Below are 18,341 nucleotides of genomic sequence, written 5' to 3'. Positions count from 1 at the left end.
TAGTAGAGATAAAAGCCTTGGCGTTTTATAATATATGGTATATGGATAAATTCAGTCTCAAACCACTATTGAAAATGCATTAGTTTGCACTATGCATTGCAAAGTGTATTTTTGGCATAATTTCAATTAAAAATGAACATTAATGACGTTTGGTAAGTCCCTCATTTGTTTTAATGGCGATAAGAGCAGACGTGAACTCAAACACTTGGTATTCTAATGGAAGAAAAGAAATCTGACGTTTTCTACGAAGGGATAACTTGGTCAATTTTCATTTATTTTGAGATTTTAGTCCTAGAAATGCAGAATGCCGCTTTGTTTTTCAATGTAGTCCAATACATTTCGACCCCATGTGTTTAGTGTTATGTAACTGAAACCACCCAGTTATGCTGTCAATATGATAAATTGCTAGATTGAGCTTGGTGGATTGGCAGTAAAGTGCACAGTATTGACGGATCAGTCTAAGTGGGGTTTCCTGAACGTAATGGACATGTTGTGCTTGCAACAGCGCCACCAGTGGCCGAGGAGCGAAAGATCCTCCTGTGTTCATGATTGAATGTTAAACTAAAACACACAAGGTCCATGTCAGCAAGCTGAAGGAACGAGTTAGGTGAACTGAACTGATCATTCGGTTATGGGATGGCCAAGAGTGTTTCTTACACACTGTGGATCTAGAGGTTGCCATGGACAAAATCAGGTTTTGTCTTTATTAAATATTTATTCACAAACTCTCTAGGGCACCTGTTCATATTAGTTCTTGCCTAATGCTTTTCCATTGACTGAGCTGTTTGAAGGGCTCCTATTACCTATAACTGCTGTCTGTATCCTCACGGGATCTGAGTTTATTGATGCATCGCTAAACATCTCACAAATACTGTGCTAACGCCAAGTTCTGCCTGTCATCTACTAATACGACTTTGCTTCTAAGACTGCACATGAATCAGTTCTTCTGCAGTATTTTTGGTTTGTTTGGCCATCGCACCTGGTAAGTTGGTCTGTCTCGTGAGTTTAGTTATGCTTTATTATTTGCAGATGCGCTAGATAATGTAGTGTTTCTGCTTCATATCACATGTCAGATAATAATCAAATCTTCTAGTGTTTGCCAAACAAAGTCATGATGTTAGTAGAATTTATTTCCATAAGTAAGCCTCATTAAAGTGACAGTCTAACTGTGTTTTCTGGTGCTATTAACAGTTTTGTCATGTCATGTCTCTGTCATGTCAATGGCTAATGATAATAATACTTTTTTTATTAGTCCTGGACCCTGACAAACTAAATATTGATATATTTATAAATATATATTATCCACTCATCCATTCACCTTGATCCTTTGGCCATGAAACAATAATGCAATGCAATTCATTTTACTTGATTTGTTTTATTGCCGTGCCACTCTTAAATATGATTCATTTAATTCAGTTTTATAATAACATTTAAGTGGATAAGTGTATAAAATGCTAATAGAATAAACACTGTTTACGTGTACAGAATTTGGTTTAAAAACAACACTTGTATTATATTGGTTTCTTTCATCCTCTTAAAGCCAATATTTAAAATTTTAAATCCATTTAACCTTAATAAAAATAACCCAGCGGTGCAGGTTATTGTGGGAGATGTAGTATCAGGTTTGCCAGAACAGAGTGATGTGTGTGCACAAGGCGCTCTGAGCTGTTCTCTTGCCCTGCAGGGATGTGAAGGCAGAAAGCGGGCGCCAGCGGCACCCCTCGGGTGGCATCAGTGCCAAGGAGATGGTGATCGGCCTGGAGGGGGTTGAATTGGGTGCAGATGGCAAGGTTAGTGTACAAATGATTTTTTTTTTCTTACCCTGATCCACTATGGTAAGCCTATTAATAGTGTTTATATTTTAGACTTGTCGGGATGGTTTTCGCAGGAAATTGTGTACACCGTATGTGTCTCTTCATATCCGTAAATAGAGAAAAGTTGCTACTTTGACGTGTGTTTGGCGTGAGAGTGAAATATTGGTTAATTGTCAGAATGAGAAAGGCTAAATCTTGAATCTTCAGGCAATCACCTGTTTTTAGGGCTGGGTGATATAGCCAAAAAGAATTATCACAATAACCTTTTTTTATATCAGTCGATATTGATAATTATCACGATATATGTCAAATCTTTATTTCTTTCAAGTTTAAAGGCAGATTTTTGCTCCTAAGTGAAAGTTGTATAAGCCAGTGTGTTAATTATGTTTTTAAACTACTCTTTAAATTTATGTTCATTAACAAAAACAGTAACGTCTGTTTTTTTTTATTTTTTTAATCTAACGACCACATTTTTATTTGGTAAAAAGTAATATTCTGACTGTTTGAGTTTTATTAAAATTAACCATTGGTCATCCAGTCTCGTCCATTTAGATCATAACCACAGATAAAACCTGGTAAAGCCTATAACTTAGCACCTCACCATCATGGCATAACTTTATGGTTTCTGTGGTATTTGTATGAAAAACAGTAGCCTAACAGTTAAATACATGATTAAATACTGTACTTATATTCCATTAGTCATTTAATACATTGTCTACATTAATAATATTATACAATTCAATATGTATATCCCACATTTCATGGTGCAGTTAATATTACTAGTAAATCCATGGTAGGCTAAATGGATTCAGGATCAATTCAGATTCTGACTGTATCATTGCACACAGTGTTTCTCCTTTTTGACAGCGGTGTTTCATCTATCTTGAAACTGGTTTAAACTTGACATTTGTGTTCTTCGCTGAACTCAAGCGCTTCTCACTGGATCTCGCGAGCGAGACGATCAGAGTAAGCGCGTCTGCGTGAGCTCGCGCTGCCGCTGCACTCAGTGCGCTGCCATTTGGACTTTGAGCGGATAAATGCTCTGTGTGGCGTACGCGGTTCAAATTATTTTCGCGGTTCAAATCATTTTCTCTGCTTTTGGCGCATAAACATTATCGAACATTTATCGACCTCTTGATATCGTTTTTATTATATCGCGATAATTATCGGTATCGTTTTATCGGCCAGCCCTTGTCTGCTGGCAAAAAGAGAACATGACAGAGCTCGTAATAAAACAAGAATCAACATTGCTTTAGCTTTTACGGAAATGGTGAGAACTGAGTGATTTAAAATGTTGTGAAAGCGGAGATGGTGTTTTATTACTCAACAGATAAATTGCCATGTTTAGAGTTCATTGTAAACATTATGGGGTCATTTCATTATGGTTGTTTACCAAGGAAGTGTCGTGTCTATTGATGTGTATAGCTAGAGTTATGTCTTCAGCTTGAGATCCTTTCAATCTAAACTGGTTGCATCTCTTTAGCCTAGTAGTGAGTATGTTTTATGAGTAGTATGATAACCGTATTCAGCCGCAGAGCCGAAGCACAACCAAAACAATGTTCTTCCACAAAATGCATGTAGTTTTGTTATTTAACCTCTAGAGGGCCAAGAGTTACATGGATTATCCAAATCTTGAAATAAAATGTAAGGTATGTGGTTGAAGGAACACAGTTTTTATCTTCCTTCTCCTTGTATATTCATTTTATGGCCTCTATTGTGGCTAGTATACATTCTTAATCTTTGATCATGTTCATTAAGGTTAATGATGCTGTAAATCTCTTGGCAGACAGTGTCATACACACAGTTCCTGTATCCAACCAATGTCCTGGGTCGTCGAAACACCATCGACTCCACGTCGTCTTTCTCTCAGTCTCGCAATGCCAGCCACCGCAGCCTCAGCCTGGCACGTGCCAACAGTAACCAGAGTAGCCTCGATACAGGTGTGTGTGTGCCAACAGCTTGTCATGGCTCTTTCATTTTCCCTCAAGCTCCCTAATATGTCCTCACAAGAGGCTGCTTGTTCACTTTAATGAGCATTTTGGTAAGACCTTATAGTTTAATAATGTTATTTCTTTTTTGGAGCAAGGTCATGGAACTTTTTGATTAAAACATTTTGAGTGCCCTACCAAAATAGACGTCCTCTGTTCATACGCTTGTATCAGAAATGTTGCTGTTCTAAATGTACTGGCTACATAACTAAGTTGTGTTTTTGTTTAGACTATTAAAGGGTTAGTTCACCCAACAATGAAAATTCTGTCAGTATTTACTCACCCTCAAGTTGTTCCAAACCTCTATGTGTTTATTTGTTCTGCTGAACACAAAGGAAGATATTTGGAAGAATGTTTTAATCAAAAACAGATCTCATTCCCCATTGACTACCATTAGTATCCTACTATGGTAGTCAATGGGGAATGAGATCTGTTTGATTAAAACATTCTTCCAAATATCTTCCTTTGTGTTCAGCAGAACAAATAAACACATAGAGGTTTAGAACAACATGAGGGTGAGTAAATACTGACAGAATTTTCATTTTTTGGGTGAACTAACCCTTTAAGCAATCTCAGCATATGTATAGTCTGTTTATTTTCCCTCTCTTTTCTCATAGGGAATGAACTGGGAGATTTTAGGGATTATGACCCAAATCTTCTGGATGACCCGCAATGGCCATGTGGAAAGCACAAAAGAGTGCTTATCTTTCCCTCGTACATGGTGAGTTATGTCACGCAATGCAAAACCTGACCGGTTCATATGTGATTTTTTTTTTCTCCAAGTCTGTGTGCATTTAGTGGAAAAGTGCTGTTTTGTAGACAAAAAAAAAAAACACATGCTGTGTTAAAGGAGTGGTTCAGGATTTTGGACATCAGGCCACATTTACAAGTTAGCCTTAGTGTTATTTATCAGTGGAGACAGTATTCAAAAAGTCCAGTTCCAGTTGCATAGTTCGCCGGTGCTAGGCTAGCGCGAGTCAACGGTAACTGCTAGCCTGCCATTAAAAACAGTTTCACCCACTCCACAGTACACCAAAATCAAATCAATTATAATGCCAGACTATCGATGTAAATGTCTGTTGAGAGAATAATGTTAGAAATCTGTAAAATTGGGTAAAACTGTTCATAATGGCAGGCTAGCAGTTACCATTGACTCGCACTAGCCTAGCACCGGCGAACTATACAACTGGAACGACTGGATGAAAATTTTTGAAAACTGTCTCCACTGATAAAGAACACTAAGGCTAAGGCGTAAAAAAAAAAATTGTTTGTTTCCGGTTTCCGACCGACCCTGTCAATTTATGTGCGACCCAAAATTATTTTATGACCTTGGGGAAGAAATAATAAAAATTAAATAAATACACAAATAAAAAACTCTGAGGCGAACTATTAATTTACTTTTTTGTACAGCTCCGTCTTTTTATAGCACGCGATGTAAGATGCATCATGTATTTGTATGTGTGCAAATATGAATAAAAATATCCTAAATTACAAAAAAGACTTGAATAATATGTATTATAGACAGTTCAGTTTGACGAACGATATCTGCCTCGTTTGTTAATAGATTGCTGGAGGACAAGATGCATCTTACATCGCGTGCTATAAAAAGACGGAGCTGTACAAAAAAGTAAATTAACATGTATTTGTTCGTTTCTTTCATTATTTTACGCAATCCAAAACACTCTAACCTGCCGCGGTTCGTATCTCTAGAGCCCGTCTAACTTGTCCGCTTTTCCGGGACAAATGGATTTTTGAAGGACAAGTAAAAGAGAATTTTACTCGCCCCAACGGACAAGTAGCCTGATTAGAACATCAATAACAAACAAAAAAATAACTAGGGAATCACTAAACCGAGAGAATGATTCTGATTTTATTACATTTATTGCAATTTGCGATCGATTGTGGATAATAAATGTAGCAGGCCTACTGTATTACTGATGTTAAGGTTGCGCTGTTTGTTGACACTTGCGCAGAGAAATCTACACACATGAGCGGAGCACACACACACACAGTTAACAACATACTCTGTCTATAAAAAATTTAAATGTGGAGTTTTTATATTTTAACATATGTTAAGCACTAAGCAGCCTCAGTTATTTTTCCTGAATACCATCACGATTGAAAAAGTGACATTGATTTCCTACAACAGTTCAATAAACAGTTAAGATTAAGTCACTTACTGTTTATAAGCAATATTGGGTGTTTTTGTTCCATTTCAGCAGCGAAAATAAATAGTTCCAAAGAAAAGTCACAGCAGAACCACGACGCATCTCACAGGAACTCATCCTGTTGTCATTACTGAATGATTCAGTATTTTGAACGAATCGGTTGAGTCAAGGATTCAATGACCCATTCATAAACATCAACATCTGTCTCATTCTTGAATGAATCAACCGTTTGAACGAATCGTTTGAATTAATGAATCAATAACTCTCTCATTTATACGGCCGCCTGCCGCCACCTATTGGCAGTTTAGTGTTATGTTTATAAGTAGCCTAGTATAATTCTTTCCAATATTTCTTATTTGCACATTTAAATCAATTTCATAACATTATTTTATGAAATTGTAATTTTTCAGTGTAAATGATTTAATTTCATCAGCCCTACCTAGGGTAACAGTATGCTTCATCTTTCATTTTAAATTCCTAAATTTGATCAATAAATTCAATTATTTAGAATAATTAGACAATATAGGGCATTTAATAATATTGGTGGAGGGGATGCCCTTAAAGGTGCAGATATTACAATTTGCCTTTTTAAATATCAAAGCTGATTGAACACTGATGAGAATATTGCTTCAGAATAAAAAATAAATAAATTTTAAAAATCCGGACAAGCAACTTTTTTACTCGGACAAGTGATTGACAGATTTACTTACTTGTCCGGAGGACAAGCACGTGAAAAGGCTTAAGGGGATAGTTCACTTTGAAATTAATTTTTGCTAAAATATGTTTTAGCTTAAAGGTGCCATATAACATCATAAATCAAATCCTACTCCATATTCCATAACAGATGGGGGCAGTATACCTCCAAAAAATGACTTGTGCTCCTACCATCGCGCATGTTATTCAAATCATTTGACATGATAGTAAAAGGTTGGAAGACCGCATTTTCACGTGGAGCATTTGGAGATTTTTAGAGATCAGAGACTCAATGAACTAAACACTAGAGTGAACTAAACTAAACACTATGAATCTCAACACTAAATGATGAAGACCGCCTCATAGATCTCAAAAACAAGCTGGTGCATTTCGACGGTATGGGAAAATAAAAGCTTGGGCAATTATTTGAAGTTTATGGTATTCGTTTTGTTCATATTACACTTTTATTGTTAGTGAATTAATTTGACAGACAGCATTCGCTGATGTTGATCAAGCTAGCGCCGTGAATTCACCGTGAGACACACCCAATTGACACTTAGCAAGCAGGTTAGTTAAGCTCTCAGATTCTGTCAATTATATTACGCAATTCAAAGAATAAATACCGTTTTGGCGCTTGTACATGTTACACTACAGATCCCTAGCGCACGTGAACCGATCGTCTCTACTAGCTTGAAAAAGAACACGAACTCTGTTGAAAGATACAGTATGCTACAACTTACCAAAATGTATTCCTCATGCATAATGTCGACCAATCATTTTTTGAACTCTTCCCTGAACTGAAATGTAGTAATTGGCTGTATTTCCACACAACTGACATCAGGTTCAAGTACACACAAGCCGGCCGGCGCGAGCGCGACTCACTCGTCTATTGCAGTTTGGCTGGTGCTAACGTTGCCCGTCCGCATACCGCCTCCCATGGCCGGAACTGGTATTACGATACCTGCCGGGCCGGGGCTAGTAATTTAGCATGCTAATTCAGGTTAATATCTCGGCAGCACTATAACTTGTCAGTTTTTTAATGACATCTTTGCACTTATTTCTTCTCATTCTTTTGATGCGTGTAGCTCATTTTTCTTATATTGTTACCTCAATTATTACATATGCCACCTTTAACTCAAGGGCATCCAAGATGTAGGTGTCTTTGTTTCCACAGTAGTTTCGATTTTGATATTTTTAGGTTTGACTATCCCTTTAATGTCGAGCCCTGAATAATTTCCTACCCATCCCTTGCTGCCACTGAAAAAAAAAAAAAAAAAAAAAAAAAAAAAATTCCCTACCGACCCATGACCTCAACTGACAACCAACCGGAACCAAACTTTTTTTTTTTTTTAGGCCTAACTTGGAAATGAGGCCCGATGTCCAAAATCCTGAACTAACCCCTTTAATTGTGTTAATTAATAAATCGCATTCGTTAGTGCCGTCAAAATGAATGCGTCAATGCAAGATTAGTTCATTTTTCAGTTTAACGCATTAAAAGTATTTCATCATTCGTTTTTTTTCCGTTTTCCTTTGGCTAGTGTTACATTATATGATCACACTCTTATTTATGCAAATGATTTGTAATATTTCAAGACGAGACAATTTAAGTTTTTAAATCAATACACGAAAGGTAATGCATTGCGGTACTGGTGCTCGTTTTTGAATCTCCTGTTTGTGACACACACACACACACACTCGAGTGCGCAGAAAGCCACTTCAGACAGTGCTTGAACAAAAACACACAAAAGTATCCTCGCAAGCACAGTCTTAAATGAGTTAAATGAAGTTAAGAGTTGAGAAAATGGGATGCGTGTCAGATCTGGTCTTAAAGTGACAGAAGCCTAATAAACCTACTGCTGTATATCTCTCATTAAAGGACTAGTTTTCTAAATTTAAATTTGGTCATACTTACCCTCAAGTTGATTCAAACCTGTATGCATTTCTATTCTTTTAAGGATAATCAAAGAAGAACCAAAAAAAAAAAAAAGATAAAACGCACTCACTGCTCTTGACTGAATAAATTCTGTAGCGTTTAATCTATATTTAATTTATAATTTATGCAGTGAAGACTGAAGTGTTTGATAATTTTTTTTAAATTTCTGTATATATCCTACCTGTTAAACCTACCTGAGCATCTTGAAGTGCTGTTTACAAGGTTACATGTGCCAAAAACAACGAAAACAATATCTTTTTGTGCATTTTGACCTGGCAAGTAAAAATCTGAGCTGGTCTGATAAAAGAAAATTTGAGCCCTGATATATCAAAGGTCAAGATAAATGTGAGATTTATTATAATGGGTTTATCTGTAGATTGTTTAAAGGGTTTCAATTATTAATGCAGAAATTATTGCAATATAAAAAACTTTCTTAGGTGCAATTAATAGTGATAATTGATCGATTTTACAGCATGATTCTCTTTCCTAAAACAAAAATAATATACATATGATAATCTATATAATAAAAAGCTTTTTTTTTAATGTAAAAAGACATTATTATTCAGTTTTGTGGGGGGAAATAACAAGCCATTATGCAGAAAAAAACTTTTAATAGTTTCCAAAATTAAATAATTGGCTGTGTGATTAATTATTAAAATATTATCAGGAAAAAAATTGCTGTGCATTGAATTGACAGGATGTCCTATTTTTTACATATAATTATTATTATATAACAATATATTATCAATATAAATGTTTTTAATAAATAAAATTAATAAATATTAAGGTAACATGTTAACTTACCCTATTTTTTATTTACTAATTAGGATAAGTGAAAAAAGAAATAACTTTTGATATACATTAAGAGAAATATTTGATGTGAAATATTGAAGTTCATATTAGGATGGCTGATGTTTGATCTGAACAGATCTGAGCTCAGTTTGAGATGGCTGAGATCTCTTCTAAAAATCTCTTCTGAAACAGGAGATTTTTCTGAAGAAAAAAAGTGAGAAGCAAAAAATCTCAATCTGTTAACCTCACTGCCCTCTATGAGAAACATCTCAGATATAAATGCCATTTGTGATTTTTCTTTCATATGAAGTACTATGCTACTAGTGTCACTTTTATTGGTTACGTTCACGGCCACATTTACTGTGTTAACCTCGAATCCTTAGTTGGTAGTTAATTAGTAACTTTGTTTAGCAGAAATTCCAGACCGATGACCTTGAAAAATAGTTTTTTTCTTCCAAACACTGGATATGAATATGAATAATATGGACACCAGCTTCACTGCAGGCAATTCCTTTGCTTGTCTTCATATTTTTATTTTTATTTTTTTTCAAATAGCAGCTAGCGGTTAAAAGTGATTTTTACCAGGTTTACGTAACAGAAGACTCTGTTCATTTCCTATTCAGCTCTGTTTGTGTTTTTGCATTGTATAGTAGACAGGAGACAGCCTTTCCCTTCCTTCTATTGGTTATTCAATGCCTCGTAACAATCGCTTTTGTGTTCTATGAAGGAAAGTTTGCAGCAAGAATGTATAAACAGAGTATTTAACCATTGACATTTACATTATCAACATCTCATAAGTGTATACAACAATAAACATTCACTAAAGTATGGGTGTTAAGATTATAATAGGCATTAAAGTGTAACTCCAGGAGGAAAACCCCTAATCTTAAATCTGCAAACTGTTTATAGAACAAAACCAGACCAGATGCTTTGAAACTGGGCAAATGTTTCAATGACCGGGCGGAAACGGTCTCTTTCACCCATGTGATGATGTGTGTTCCGACATGTGTCTTTGACCGCAAGTCTCAATGAATGTCCACACTTCATTACAGACCACAGTCATTGAGTACGTTAAACCCTCCGATCTCAAGAAGGACATGAACGAGACTTTTAAGGAGAAGTTCCCTCACATCCGTCTAACGCTGAGCAAGATCAGAAGGTAAGGAAGCTGTCGAATTATCGAAGGTATCAAGTCGTAAAGCAGCCTAATGTACATGCTGAACCTTTCAAGGCAAGTTTTACAATTTGGCAATGACGTGAGAACTGAGCTGTTACTTTCACCTGTTGGACAATTATATTAACATAAATATATCAAGATGTAGGCAACTAATATTGGTCAGACACAAAAGATCAGCGAACGACACTGTCATTCACCTAAGTTGATGGTGTTTGTGGTCAAAAGCAATAATCAGCAATTTGCCTCGAATGTTTTATTGATATAAGTTGACACTGAGAAAAGAAATGTAGAGTGTCACCATTGCATAACATCAGGAACCAATTACATTAACTAGTTAATTAAAAATATGGAATGCCATTTCTGCCAAAATAATAAATAAATTAGGGCTGGGCAATCTAAAATGAAGGTTTGTGTTTACATAATATATTTGTGTGTGTATAATTATTTTGTATATAAATACACACACATTCATGTATAGATGTAAGAAATATTTGCATGTATATACTGTATATATTTTATGCATAATTTATATTAAATATAAATATTAATATTTTATATGTTAACACATTTTTCTTAAATATATACATTCACATGTGTGCATTTTTTATATACAAAATAATCACACACACATATATTATGTAAACACAAACTTTTATTTTGGATGCGATTAATCTCGATGGCTAGACCTAAAATAAATACAAAAAATGTATATATTCTTTTATGTATAATAGTATTTTTCCACATTTATTTATTTCTGTCTATTTCTGTCTACATTGATTTATTTGTACTTTTTATTTTATTTTTTCTTTGTATGGTTACGAAACGTGACCGCAAATTCAGTTCACATTCGTGTTTTCTAATTTTGCACGCACAACGTGACAATTCAAATGCTTAAAATATAAATGTATTTCACAGATGCTGCTCATACTGATTAATCACACGTCTTAGGCTAAATCATCAATTGTAATTATTCAGGATTGAATTAAACTAAAGGTGCTCATGACAACACAGCTAGTGAAACACACATCTCACGCCATACATTGTAGAAAAAATTGGCCCTGGAAATAAATACATATTTCCCCCATTTAATTTATTTCCAGGGGCAATTTTTTTTTTCTAACCTTGTTAAATGATTCGTCATCACACATGTCAAATTCTTAAATTTAATCAAGAAATTCAATTAGACTAATAAGGGACTAGGGCTGTTACCAGTAAATTATACATAAGTATAAAGGCTACTGTATTTTATTTACATTTCTTTGTTTGTAAATATATATATATATATATATATATATAAACTGTATTTATTTTTTACATTTCTTTGCATTTCGTATGAAAAGAACTAGTTTCCAGAAATGAATTATATTTCCCATTACTACAGCCAAGAAATAACAAGAAAAATTTTAATGAGTTAATAATATGAAATGTACTCTATCATTTTCAGCTGGAGGCACAAAGAGCCAATTATGATACATGGTTTTAGGCCTTTTTTTGAGTTTGTCTTATGCTTTCTTAGCTTTCAAATGTTGTTTGTTCTTTAATGGGGTGTAAGGGAAGTCAATATTTTATTTGTAGTCCTCATTACAATATTTAAACAAAATTAAAGGTGCAGTAAGCGATTTCTGAGAAACACTTGATATTTAAAAAAACACGCCCCTCCTTTCATTGCTCCGCCCCCAGAATACAAAGGTGAAGTGAAGCAAAAGAAAAGCTTCGAAAAACAAAGTGGAAATGCTAAATGACCAACAAAGAAGAACAAAAAAAAAGTATATAAGCTTTTAAGAGTTTGTTGTTAGTCACAAGCAGCACACACTCAAAACTAATGTTACTCGCGTATATAGAGAAACAACCAAACCTTGATTTATTTAAGAAATCCCTTACTGCACCTTTTAATGTTTAGAAAAACTTGGATTTTAATGATTTAATTATTTTGACATTTTCTCGTTTTTATGACGGCTAGCATTTAAATAATATCTTAGCAGTGCTTTGGCGTTACATATAACATTACATTGATAATCCTTAGAAAGCAGTGAGGAAATGAAATAATTCAGTTATGCAATCATGATTCAATCCTCAACACAGGTCTTAATTCTTTTCAGAGTTCAGGAAAGGTTGGAAGTAAACCAACCCAATGGCTAAATCATTATACACGCGCTGCAAGCGTGAATGCACAAAGTCTAAAAACTGCTGCAAGAAAAACTTTAACAAAGCAGGTTGTTGTTTTATAAAACATCTCTTTGTTTCTGATGGTCCGCTAAGCTGAAAGTGTAGCATGAATCGGGGCAGAGGTCTTCAATTCTGCTTCTGGGGACCTAATGTCCTGCAAAGTTTATTTCCAACCTGCTTTATCTCACCTGCCTGTGTGTTTTAAAGTCACCCTGAAGATCATGATTACCTCCTTCAGGTGTTTAATTACAGTTGAAATTAAATCAGGGGTGTCAAACTCAAGTGTCAAGCAGAGTTTAGTCCCAGTCCTGCTCCAACACACACATCTGTAGTTTTCAAATGAGCCTGAAGGACTTTATTAGCTGGATCAGGTGTGTTTCAGTCTCGTGTGTGCAATATATATCATAATCCTGTATATTAGTATTTTTAATATTAATACATGTTCCAAGATGGCGGCTCTATTGACACATTCGTTCTAATGAACTGCCGTAGCCAAGGCGTCTCTAGTGTATATATCTATGAGCTGAGCTTATATCGCACTTCTCACACACGTTTCAATAGGCTTTGCGTCAATATCACACTATGTACTATTTGAATTCGTGATTGCTTGACTGCCAAATTAAAATATTTTACAGAACGATAACATAATGTTGTTGTATATAATATAATATAGCAATATTTTATGTTGGGCCTGTAATAATTTGTTTTTCAAGTGTTTTATATTTCATTCATATTTTATATTTCCACATTCTTAATCAAACATTTGCCCAGGAGCCTATATAGTTTGAAATGTAGAAAAGAAATAGTATTTTCCACGTGGTTAGAACATGAAGAATAACAAACTTTAACACACCTGCCAAGATACCAGCACAATAACACACTGTTACTCTTATCATCGTCATTTGACACTATTGCACACCCCTAGTTGAAGCTAAGCTCTGCAGGGATGTGGAGCAGGGTTGAAGACCCCTGATTTGGGAGATATCTAGGGTTTCAGTCCCTGTTATTTTGTACAGGAACTAGAGAAGAGCCTTTCTAAAGTATTGTAAAACTATTTCCAATCTCACATAACATCTGAGTAACTTGAGTACAGATGAGTATGTGGCCTTCTGTTCTGTGTTCTAGCCTGAAGCGCGAGATCCGTAAATTGGCTCAGGAGTGCGGCTACGAGGAGTCCACGGTGGCCATGGCCTTCGTTTATTTCGAGAAGCTGGTGCTCCAAGGGAAACTCCACAAACAGAACCGCAAACTCTGCGCCGGTGCCTGCGTCCTGCTCGCGGCCAAGATCGGAGGAGACCTAAAGAAACACGAAGTCAAACACCTGATCGATGTGAGTTTATCTTTGCCCAGTGACTCTTTTAGCTCATTACTTGACAAGTACAGCTACTCGACAGATGTCGTTTACTCAACATTCCTCGTTTGTCTCTTATAACAGACATGGTTATTAATGGGGCCTTTGGGATTAAAAATGGACAAATGAGCATTCTTTAACCCTCTGGTTGTCCTCGGGGTCTTTTTAACCCGCAAATTACTTTTGCTGAATTTTTTAAAAACGTTCTCTTAGTCCAAATGGTATGAAACTTTCTACAGCTCTCAACACTTTCTAGAACTACAAAAAAAAAAAAAAAAATTGGAATATGTTATGTTAGCGTGACAAAAAAGTGACATTAGTTGTCTTCGGGTCCCTTGAGACCCCGCATAGTAAAAATACAAAATTCATCATACAAATCAGAAACAAGCATAGACGGATATAAAGTGACACACTTCCAACAATGGAAAAAACATCCAAAATGATTATGCTCACCACACACACGCACACATAGAGGAATACATTTTTGAGACTATAAAAACTTCCCTTATCATTTGTAAAATAAAATCATTCGAAATGCAGAACCACCACAAAAATAAATTGGTGACACTGACGCATTGAAATGTAATGCGCACACACACACACACACAGGCATACATTAGTGAGGCTATAAAATTACAGAGGCTAACTGTTTTTTTTTTTTTCTAAATATGTAATATAACATACATTTTTGATCTTTTACAGTTCGTAACTGAAACGTTGATTTAAAATTTCTCTTTGTAACATCTTGTTCAGATTTGATTCTAATCATAATGTAACATTACTGAAAAACTTTTTTCAGTACAAAAAATGCTACATTTGACAAAATAATATATATTTTTATTTTAATTGTGATTATATATTATTTAATATGATTCCAACTGAATACAACTGGTCAAAAGATATATTTCGTTTATAAATAGCAAATATAATGGAGCTCTATGGCCATGTAGTGGTTAAATTGATTTTTTTTAACTACATTTTCCAAAATATGGGCAAAAATCTTACATTAAACGATGTAAAATTATCCATGTTATCCCCATGAATGAAAGTTAGAATTCTGGGTCTTTTACAAAGTGTATTTTACATAAAATGCTTTTTTTTTTGGGAAAAAAAAAAGCCTAATTAAATAAATATTTTTTTATTTATTTATATAAATTTAAAAGATATCATAAATCCTCCAAAAACTGCACAAATGTTGAGTAAAAACATTAATAAACAAAGTAAAAATACAATTGTAAAAAAAAAAAGACAAAATTCATCATAAAAATCAGAAACAAGCATAGACAGATATAAAGTGACACACTTCCAACAATGGAAAAAACATCTATAATGCAAAATTATTATGCTCGCCACACATGCGCACACATAGAGGAATACATTTTTGGAACTATAAAAACTTCCCTTATCATTTGTAAAATAAAATCATCCGAAATGCAGAACCACCACAAAACTAAATTGGTGACACTTAAAAAACAACAACAACAAAAAAACCCTAATTAAATAAATATTTATTTATTTATAGAAATGTAAAAGATATCATAAATCCTCCAAAAACGGCACAAATGTTGTGTAAAAACATTAATAAACAAAGTAAAAATACATTTGTAAAAAAAAAAAACTATTAATCTGTTAAAAAATGCAATGTTATTGTCTGGGGTCCCTGGATACCCCAAAGATAAATAATGGATACACAAATAAAGATAACCAGAGGGTTAAATCTGGTTACTGAGCATTTTTGGATGTTTCCATGTTGCGTAACGATTGCCATTACATAACGAGAACCCCTGATCTCTTTCCACCTAGAAACTGGAGGAGAGGTTTAGGGTGAACCGTCGAGAGCTGATCGCCTTCGAGTTCCCCGTTCTGGTGGCCCTAGAGTTCAACCTGCATCTCCCAGAGCACGAGGTCATGCCCCATTATAGACGCCTCCTGCAAAACTCCTAGCGAAAGCCCCCATCAGGGGAGTTCTCCTTCTCTCCTGATCTTCTCACCCCAGAAGCCCCCTATGCACATCGCCAACGTCCACTATCATCTCCAGATGTTGGAAAGAAGACACTATTCCACTGTTCTCTTTTCAGCCAAAGTGACAGCTCTACATCAAACTTTTGTTTTCGCTCTAAGAAGCTACTTTCTAAAGGGAATAGATATTCCTAGACTGTTGATTTCTCCGTTCACCAAGTGATTGTTTTCGTCATTTTCTCAACCCCATGTTACTCTAAACTAGTATGCTGTTGTTTTCTCCATGAAACACAAACGGAGAACTTTTGAAGAAGCTTCATGTTTGTCTTTTCCATGTAGTGACTATAAACATGCCATGGAATTGGGGTCCTTTCAACTTGAGGGATGGTTCACCCAAAAAGGAAAACTATTCCAAAGCTGTGTGACCTATGACAGACGATATTCTGTTTTTGCCCATACAATGAAAGTCAGTGGCGTCCAAGGAATATGCCATTGACTTGCATTGTACTTTTGTAATCCAAAGAGGAAGGGAAGTCATAAAGGTTTGGATTGACATGAGGGCGAGTGTAGATGATGACACAATTTATTTTTGGGTGAACTATCCCTTTAAACATTATTTGCTGAAAATGAAATCTTTGTTGTGTTTCATGTAAATAAGAACTGCATACTGGCTGGGATTACATTGAGTAAAACATTGAGTCGTGGGTGAGTGAATGATGACAGAACTTACATTTTTAGATGAACTTTTCACAAGAACTGTCTTTTTTTTATGGACTGTTTGATTTTGCATTCTTTCCACAGATTACAGTATTCCTGTATTTTTCCATTCTTCACATCTTCCTTAATCCCAAAGTTTGACACTCTGCCAAATCTGACTAGTTTTGATCGCTCTTGGTCGAAAGCCTTAAAAAAAAAAAGAAAAGTCGAAGGATCCTGAACTCGTGCAGGTATGTGACTGTTCTTCGCTGTACTACAAGTGCACTTTTCAGGTCTTGTGTATGGCTGACCTTTATGGCATCTTCAGAAGCTCTAGCTGGGGGGGGGGGGGGGGTCTTCATCTCATTTCTCATTTAAATTAATTTCAGCCAGCATTCCCCCTGTTCGTGTTACCACCAAGCAAAAATATGTTGCAGTGGCATCTCGAGTGGGGCTTTTATACAGTTCTTAAGGGGTACATTTACGTACCCCTGTCGTTTTTCTACCCTTGTGCATTGACTTTGACAGTTTAGTGGTGTGGCTTGCTGCACTCATGGTTACTGTGTCCGTGCTCTATGTTAGAGTGTATTCTGAGCACATTTGTAGTGCTAACACTGTATGAAGCAACATCAGGTCATACCGCTGTGAATCGATGCTAACTATTTGGCCTAACTAGGCTCAGCAGTGGCGGGAATGAAATCTGTATGACTAATATGCTACGGTGTTGACTAATGCATGCACACCAAAGCAGTGTTAAACATGCGTTTAACTTGTAAACGCTACTTTTAAACAATAATGTTTGATTTGATGATTATTTTGAATCCGTTTCCGCTGAACCAGATATTTTCTATCACCATTGGTGGTACAGATGTTTTTGCGTGTAAGCTGAATTTTAGTTCTCAGCGCACAGATTGTGTTACTACATTCATAATCCTGTTTGTGTTATGTTCACTATGCACTACGCAATTCCATTGATCAGTTATAAACAGCAGTTTGAAACTGATGCAAAATAAAATCAGTTCTAATCAAGTATCTAATAGCAGAAGGAATCAAACACTTTTTTTAGAACAGTAACTTGCATTTAACCACTTAATTGTAAAATGAATAATGCCTAGAATGTGAAGTTACATATATATATATATATATAAAATATAAAAAGAACAAGATTTGGCCTTGTGAAATGCACTTTAGGATTGCTAGCAAGTGACTGGGATGGATGCCTAAAACCGACGAAACATTTGTACGATGCAGATACATTTGTGTAAATATGCTGCTTTGCTTGTTCAATAAAAGCTACATTTTGAGAAATGCTTTCTGATACTTCATTTTATGTGTTTATGTTCTGAAGAATGTTTCAATATAGCAATATATTGCTGTAATTTTCTTTGGTGCTCAGTTAGACCATTCTGTCATTTTAAATATTTAAACCAGCTAAAATAGAAAAGTCACCTTTGACCCTTTAATTCCGACATTTAACAATTTTTTTACAATTATTATTATTATTTTTTTTTAATATTATGAGAAACCTTTGGTTTCTGATTTTTTTTTTTTTTTTTTTTTTTTTTTAGTTAAATGTTTTTATGATACATTTGCCTAATTTAATT

The 18,341-nt window shown here is 35.1% G+C and overlaps 1 protein-coding gene across 2 annotated transcripts in view; it reads left to right on the top strand.

Moving 5' to 3' along the window:
- The window catches only part of cables1 (Cdk5 and Abl enzyme substrate 1), a 39,100-nt gene extending 21,038 nt beyond the window's left edge, over positions 1 to 18,062 (top strand). Inside the window, exons 5-11 of one of the 2 annotated variants that reach the window (XR_016168494.1) lie at positions 1,685 to 1,790; positions 3,601 to 3,754; positions 4,420 to 4,523; positions 10,441 to 10,547; positions 13,857 to 14,061; positions 15,886 to 16,746; positions 16,843 to 18,062. Coding sequence is in view for 1 of the 2 variants with exons in the window: in XM_039686515.2 (XP_039542449.2) it covers positions 1,685 to 1,790; positions 3,601 to 3,754; positions 4,420 to 4,523; positions 10,441 to 10,547; positions 13,857 to 14,061; positions 15,886 to 16,026 (817 nt within the window). In the remaining variant the exon portion in view is untranslated. Of the gene's footprint in view, positions 1 to 1,684; positions 1,791 to 3,600; positions 3,755 to 4,419; positions 4,524 to 10,440; positions 10,548 to 13,856; positions 14,062 to 15,885 lie in introns of both variants that reach the window. The other variant, XM_039686515.2, reaches the window with a different exon arrangement.
- The last annotated feature ends 279 nt before the right edge of the window (positions 18,063 to 18,341 follow it).

The sequence above is a fragment of the Pimephales promelas genome, chromosome 5 (genome assembly GCF_988280905.1).
Source record: "Pimephales promelas chromosome 5, fPimPro1.hap1.1, whole genome shotgun sequence".
In the NCBI taxonomy this organism is placed as follows: Eukaryota; Metazoa; Chordata; class Actinopteri; order Cypriniformes; family Leuciscidae; genus Pimephales; species Pimephales promelas.
Note: the sequence above shows the minus strand (reverse complement) of the source record. Positions and strands in the feature narration are given on the sequence as shown.